This window comes from Diabrotica virgifera, chromosome 3 (assembly GCF_917563875.1).
Source record: "Diabrotica virgifera virgifera chromosome 3, PGI_DIABVI_V3a".
NCBI classification, from domain to species: Eukaryota; Metazoa; Arthropoda; class Insecta; order Coleoptera; family Chrysomelidae; genus Diabrotica; species Diabrotica virgifera.
Genome location: NC_065445.1, coordinates 88,593,750 through 88,601,798, shown reverse-complemented (window position 1 = coordinate 88,601,798; position 8,049 = coordinate 88,593,750). Strand labels below are relative to the sequence as shown.

The window sequence follows — 8,049 nt, the reverse complement described above, 5'->3', positions numbered from 1 at the left end:
CGGTGATTGCACCGATTCATTTATAGGGCCAGCATGCCACTGGTCAGAACATCACAAAAAGGTGGGCACACAATTAAGAGTATATCTGATGCCGAGTGGGAACAATATTTTAAGGAATTATTAGTAGAAAAACGACCACAATACATAACAAGAATACAAGAAAAAGATAATGATATACAGCTACTTAGTACAGAAATGGACTTTTTGAGGAGAAGTTGTCAGGTTTCGAGATTAGAACATGTAAGAAATGAAACAATTAGAGAACATATGAAGGTGGAAAAAGCTATAATAGACGAATGAGACTCGCTGGCCGAGAAAAATATTAGAGTGGATCCCACCAGAGAGAAGAAAAAGAGGACGACCACGGAGAAGCTGGAGAGACAATATTCAGGAGGCAATGGATTCGAGGCATTTAGATGAAGATATGTGTTACGATAGAAAAATTTGGAAGCTGGGTATGGAGAGGCGGCGACAGCCGTAGAAATCCATTAAATATACTGTAGATGATTGCCAACCCTTCTGAATTCTTTTGTAGATCTTTTATTTGCATTTCTTCAATTCTACAACTTCTATTGTCTAAAGCCTTAAACCTGTCACTGACGGTAATCATCTGGTCAATAATTTCTAACATGGCTACTTGGTACACTTTTTTAGCACTTGTGAGAGATTATAGATTTATCGCCACATAGCTCATCAGGCATTTATTTCTTTTTTATGCCAGGAAGTAATTCCTGTTGCGTACATTTTATTGAATAATTCCACCAACTGAGAATTTTTGAATTAAGTAATTAATATAACAATGATAATGGTTATAATACAAGTTTTTATTTTTTTAAAACAACATATTAAGTTTCTGTATGTACATATTTATATTTAAAACAACATAAATAATAAAACATATATATTTTTTAAAGATAATATCACTGTCTAGTATTTGTAACCACCGTTGCTATCTTGAACTGTGCCAAATTGTCCAGGTGTAACTTTCTGTTGTTCTTTGGTTTGAAATGTTGACTGGCTCTTGACCTCTTGGTTTCTAGGAAAACTTGAGATTTGGCTATTTGGTCCTTGGAATGGATTGAACTGTGCGCTTTCTTGAGTAGGCGATGAATACTGTTCAGGAGTTCTGTACTGAAATCTTTCAGGAAATTGGGGTCCAAAAGCAGCGACTTGCTTGTTTTGGTGAAAAGAAAAAGGATATTTTTCAGGAACTGGATATTGATAACCAATAGTTTGTTGAACAAAATCTTTAGGAGCACATTTTTGCTGTCTGAAAGTTGGCAAGCCAAACGAAGATGTAGATTGTTGTGAAGAAAAAGTATCATGATATCCAAAATTTGATTTGGCAGAATTAGGAGCTAAATGTTGGTATCCCTTATCATTTTGTCCAAAATTAAACTTGGACCCCTGTTGTCCTCCAAACAGTGACACTCTGTTGCTTTGTTGGGACGCAAATATACCTTGATCGGCAAAGCTGTTTGATTTGGATAGATTAGAATATTGATAACCGTTGTTTTCCTTTACAAAGGATTTTGGACCTAAGAAATATGCCTCTTGTCTATTTGCTTCTGAAGCAAATGGAGATTGTTCGCGTGGTCCACTTTTTTGATATTCACTATTTACATTTTCTGGGTATTTATTATTTGCACTTGAGGTATTATACTTGAATTCATTTTGGATTAATCCAATTGGTGCGGATGGAGAACCAGAAAATTGACCGTTAAATGGAGCTTGTCCTGACTGTTCATGAAATCTATTGGAAAATGATCCTAAATGTCCAAATTTGTTATAAAAGTCTGCGTTTTGGTTAAAAGAATTTAATGATGGTAGAACAGAGTTACTATTTTCACTAATTGGTACTTGATTGGAAGATATTGGTTCAAAGCTTGTATACGATCCTTGGCTGTTAAAAGAGTTATGATTTTGTATTTGTTCAAATGAGTTAGAACTGTGTCCAGAGGAGTCTATTTTGTTGGGCCCTAAATAGTGTCTGCCAAAAGTTACATGCCCGTTAACGTTAAAAGGAATTTGGTGCTGGAACTTTCCGGAGACACTAGAACTTTGACCAGAAGCATCTTGTATATTTGGAGCCATATATTGTTGGTTATTATTATCATATCTATTACCATTGAAATCATTTTCATGGCCAAACAGGCTAGATGGTTTCTCAAATTGTTGAGAAATGTGACTGAATGAACTAGAAGCTTGACTTGATTCCTCATCTTTATTTGGAGACAAGTGCTGTCTGCGGAACTGCTGACTATTTGGAGTAGCGAACTGTTGTTGGAACTGATTAAGTGTGGCAAAAGGTTGAGTGGGAAGTGCTGGAGGTTGGTATTGCACGTTGTCATTTTCAGGCCTTGGAGGAAGATACTGATTTAGTTTAGCTCCAAATGCGGGGATGAACAGTGTTAAGAAAATTGGTAGCTGAAAAATAAAAAATATGATTTATATACTATCTACCTCTAAATTTTGTGTCAGAGTATTAATGCTATCTATTAAAGTACCAATGCTAAAATTTTTACTTCAAGAGACACTTTGTGAAAACATTAAATCCGGATAAAATTTTAAATAACTTATTAAGAAACAGAATAAAATATTATAGAAAAAATAGTTATTAAGGTACCAAGGGTATTAAACGGATAATAACGCTTGAGGTCAATGGTGTATTTACCGAGGACCTTCGGCCCGAGGGATATACGTTGACCGAAAGCGTTATTATTATATTACCCGTGGTGCCTTCAACGTTTAATGTCCGACTAAATTATTCTTTATATGCGAAAAATTTGAATGAATTTTGAATTAATTAGTTTTAAAATAAGTACATTTACCAGTAACAGTAGTAACGTAATTATGGCAACCATAATTTTACTTAGGTTGCTATTTGTCAACTTGACAGTATCTAAGTCTTTATTTAAATTTAATGCCCTAGGGCGTTATATCGTACTTAACAGACTTCTAAATAATATCATTATTTGTCAAATAATATACCAGTCGGACATTAAGTTAATTATTTTACTTTTATAATAACCTCTCTTCCACGTGGGAAACCCTGGTAACTTGATTAACCCTGTTGAAGACTGTGATAACCAATCTCGGTGGAAAACAGGGTTAGGGAAAACCAAAGCGGATGAAATGGTCCTTCAAAATGGGGATGGGTGGTTGATGGGCATGGATGAGGGGATGGGCGATGGGCCAACCACTCATCCCCGGAAAATGACTATAGTTACAAAACCAACAGATGAGCTATTATGTAAAGTGGCAAACCACCTGGCAGTAAAGAGCTGGGAACGGCGTTAATAGTTAACAAGAAAATAAACTGTTCGTCAAAAGTTAGGGATATAGAAAATTATGCTGATTTTCATAGTTGATTTTTTCGCGAACAGACGGATTCCGCTATTTTTTTATTTTAGATTTTTCTTTAGTATTTACACAATGTGAAAAGGTTTACTCAAACTTATTTTTTGTACTTATACCGGGTGGAAGAAAATAAATGTTTTTCTTATGTTAAGTTTGAGACACTCTGTAGGGAGAACGAGGTACAAATGTGAGTATACATCAGAATCGTATTGTAGTCTTATGTTTTGTGAACATGTTGTTGTTTGAATGTCCCTGATATCTTTAGAAACAAAAAAAAAATAGACGGTCTTGTAATTTAACATGTGTTTTAACCGAAACAAAAGTTTGAGACACCTTGTAGGGAGAAAAAGGCACAAAGGTGAGTATACCTCGATATTATGTTATAGTCTCGTATTCTGTGAATATTTTATTTTTTTAATTTCTCTGATATCTTTAATAACAAAGAAATTAGACGGTATTACTCTTTAATATGTGTTTCTATGTTTCACATGTGTGATGTAATACATGTCGTCAGTTAAAACACATATTAAAGAGTAATACCGTCTAGTTTCTTTGTTATTAAAGATATTAGAAAAATTAAAAAATAAAATATTCACAAAATATGAGACCACAACATAATATCGAGGTATACTCACCTTTGTGCCTTTTTATCCCTACAAGGTGTCTCAAACTTTTGTTTCGGTTAAAACACATGTTAAATTACAAAACCGTCCATTTTTTTTGTTTCTAAAGATATCAGGGACATTCAAAAACAAAATGTTCACAAAACATAAGACTGCAATACGATTTCGATGTATACTCACATTTGTACCTCGTCCTCCCTACAGGGTGTCTCAAACTTAACATAAGAAAAACATTTCTTTTCTTCCACCCGGTATAAGTACAAAAAAAAGTGTAAACCTTTGCATAACTGTGTAAATACTAAAGAAAAATCTAAAATAATAAAAAAAATTAGCGGAATTCGTTAATCTGTTCACGAAAAAATCTACTATGAAAATTCAGCAGAATTTTCTATATCCTTAACTTTTGACGAGCAGTTTATAATGTAATAATATATGTATTAGACTTTCAGCCAGTAAGTGAAAGAATGTGTAAAGTACAAATTAAATCAAAGTCCTGTAATACTTATTACAATTATCGAATTATCAACATTTACTATCCTACCTAAGAAAAGGACGGAAAAAAAAAGAAATATTTCAGCAACATTTATAAACCGTAAACATTTTTAGTCACCAAAAAATTAAGCCAAAATTGGATAACAAACCGAATACATAAAAATAATAGGCAAGCAAAGTCTCCATAATACAGCTAATTAAAATTGAAGCTTCTCAATTGAGTTCGCTGCTAGTAAGGGAATGATCGTAGGCTCAACTTTTTTTCCTAACCAAGACATCTACGTATAATGCACATAGCTCTCACCAGATGGCCAACAAGAGCGGCAACAGAGCTACTTAATGGATGTGAGAACTAGAAGGGTAGCAGTATTATGCTGTCCGGTTCAATTTCTGTTACAAATAAAATTTAGATGCAGGAAAAGAACAAGCATCCAAAGAGAGAACAATTAAACCTGGATAACCTGAATATTCCATAAATAGAAAGGCGATTGCGAGAAGAATTGAATAGAGAGAATAGAGAGAGGAAAGAATAGAAAAAGAATGGAATAAGATTAAAATGTTAACAAGGAAAGCGGCTAAAACCAAATAAATGAACTGTAACTATAATAATACAAGATAAAATAAATGCTATTAATGTATTGAAGAATTATGAAGAATTGTGAAGAATTGTGTGAAAAACAATTGACAACATACCAGCTAAAATTCACAAAATCGGAGGACACTGATAGATTTCATAATATGTATTAATGACAGACATGTGAAACTGAACTCCGGGAGAATGAAAAAAGCAGTTATATGTCCCATCCACAAGAGGGGAGATAAACTCAGCTGCAAAAACCACAGAGGCATATAGGTGCTTACTCTGCGTGAGCTATAAGGTGTTTACAGGGGTCATAAACACCGATAAAAGGAATAGAGTAACCGAGGACACAGCATAGATAACAAACATTTTGTTCCCTATGCTGTGCCGAAGAAATAGGTGCTTGAAGACGGTGGCTGGGTGAGACCAGGGCTCGACTAAGCTGTAGCATTATTTGAGAGAAAGTAAGAGGAAAAACACATAACGGACCAAGATAGAGACAGCTTAAGACCAATATGTAAGTAAGTAAGTAATTAAGTATAGTAAGTATAGTAGTGATAAATGTAAAAAACAAAATGGAAGAACGGCCTCAATATTAATTTTATGGATAAGGGTACTAATAATAATAAAAAATAACATAAAAATAATAAATAAATATAAATAATAAATAAAATATTGTAATAATTATTACTAAAGAAAAGAAATGAAATTTAACAAATCGATAAAATTGATAATATCGACAACAAATGATCCAAATAAAAATGGCATGAAATATATTAACTGAACGCAGACATAATAGCACCATCAAAATTCTACACAAAGGGAAAGTTTAATACAATAAAAGCAACAATAATATTAATAGGGTCAAAGAAGGAAGGAAGAGGTCCAAAAATTAACACATGGGTAAATGTAGAACAATACTTCTAATTTGGAATCAGAATGATAAGGAAAGACAAGAAGTTCCCTATTATCAACTAAGTTATGATAAATACAAAAAAAATACCACTAATTCACTGTTTTTTTTTATAATTGTATGTTAAAAGCTAATTAAACTCTTACTTTGTTCATCTTTGATCTGTTGTAGGAACCAAACTACGAGTTGTTGTTGTTAAGTGACTTTTCCAATTCGGTTAAATACTTATATGGTTCATGCCGAAACTTAACATGACCTCCCACTATTTTCTTGATCTTCAATTAGCATTTGACAATTTTTGTGAAATTCGATGTCACCCTGATTGCAATAGAGAATTATTGCACTTAAGAAATAGTTGAATTGGAAATATACTGATCATTTTTTATCTATAAGTAGTTCATGTTTAATATACATTGTTTAATATAACTATAATATCTTTTTTAATATTTCTTTTAGAAGTTCATGGTTCTCTTCCTATACATTTGTATTCACTTATTTTTATTGGTCCTAATATTGTTCTTATATTTTTCTTTGTTGTATTATCATCATCGATTGAATTATTGTATTTTATATCTTCATTCTCGATTTTTTGTTTAGGTAATTTATTTTTTAGTAATTTTTATATGCTTCTTATTTGGTGTAACTACTTTTCTTCAATTTCTATTTCCCTTATCTATCCCTGTATCAATCTATTTCCCTTAATATTATTCATAAATACTCTTTAACCACTTCAAATAATATCTTTACTATTAATTAACTAGTAATTTACTATTTTTTTTTCAAATTCTTTATCAAATCTCCTTATTTTTGCATTCCCTTTATTTATTATTGATCCCATTACTTTCCCGTCTGCTACCAGCTCGTTTAAAATCCTTTCCATTGATTGTCTATTCTCTGGTATTAGCACAATATTGTCAACATATGCTATTTTTGCCCTTCCCTCATTTTAAGCGTACCTTTGTCGATTTTCCTAATTATACAGGGTGTGTCATTAATAATTGTCCATATAGTAACTGGAGAAACCTTAGCACAAAATATGAAGATTTAACCTAAAACACTTAAATAAAATGTGGTTCCTTGAGTTATAGGGTGTTTTATCTAAAAATTTAAAAATTATTTTTGCTCAGCATTTTAAAACTATACGACGTATCCTTTTCATACTTGGCACAAAGTGCGACTACTGTACACCCTACTAAATTATGATAAACAAACGTTTCTAGTTACTACCAGAGGCGTACGACAGTGAATGGTTGACCCTTCTCAAATTCTACGCCACTGGAGGAATTACTATTTGGTGCCATTTTTAGCTTCTCCAATACTTTTTACGTATACTCTTCATTGGTAACAATAAAGTCATTAATTATCGAGATATTTGAAGTTAAATATGAAACGGCACAGTTATTTTATGAATTTATGATATACGCCAGTCAATGGGAACAAGAATAGGATATTACCTCCGAATTCTATCCTACTGCATGGATTTTAATGAAAATTTGGGCCTAGCTTCTACTTATCTTCTAATTCAAAGTCTACCCTATGCCAATGTGTGCTTTTATCTTGGGGGTGGTTCCCACCCCTTCTTAGGGGTGGAAAAATTTTTGGTTTAAATTACCACGGAATTCGCTAGAGAACCTAATTCTAAGCAAAAACTGTTCTATAATTTTTTTTAAAAACTCAATACTTTTTGAGATATTCGTGGTTGAAAATTGACCATTTTCATTGATTGAAACATAATACCTTTTCGAACGGTTTTTTGCGAATACCTTAAAAACTATGCATCTAGCTAAAAAATCTATATTAAACATTTTTGTAGGTTATAAAAAACAAAGAGACACTTGCCTTCATACATCTTCTAGTTATAATACAAAAAGAGATATGGTAGGTGAAAACAGTTTGTTTTTTGGTACATTCTCAAATTGGTGTATTCAACTTGAAATAACAGAGAAACGGTCAACTTTAGGTGTATAATACTACATTTTGTAGTGCTTGAAAAGACCTTTAAAATGAGCTGTATTAGAGGTCCATTACTTTAAAATTAAGCGAGATATGCTGCAAACAAAATTGATAACTAATGTATTTTA

The 8,049-nt window shown here is 32.4% G+C and overlaps 1 protein-coding gene across 1 annotated transcript; it reads right to left on the bottom strand.

The window, feature by feature from the left end:
* Window positions 1–896: 896 nt before the first annotated feature.
* LOC126881186 (probable serine/threonine-protein kinase clkA) lies at window positions 897–6,154 on the bottom strand. Its single transcript, XM_050645281.1, has 2 exons — window positions 6,115–6,154; window positions 897–2,427 (listed from the first exon to the last, which is right to left on the bottom strand). The coding sequence occupies exons 1-2, from the start codon at window positions 6,121–6,123 to the stop codon at window positions 928–930; spliced, it is 1,509 nt and encodes a 502-aa protein (XP_050501238.1). The 5' UTR covers window positions 6,124–6,154; the 3' UTR covers window positions 897–927.
* Between the last annotated feature and the right edge of the window lie 1,895 nt (window positions 6,155–8,049).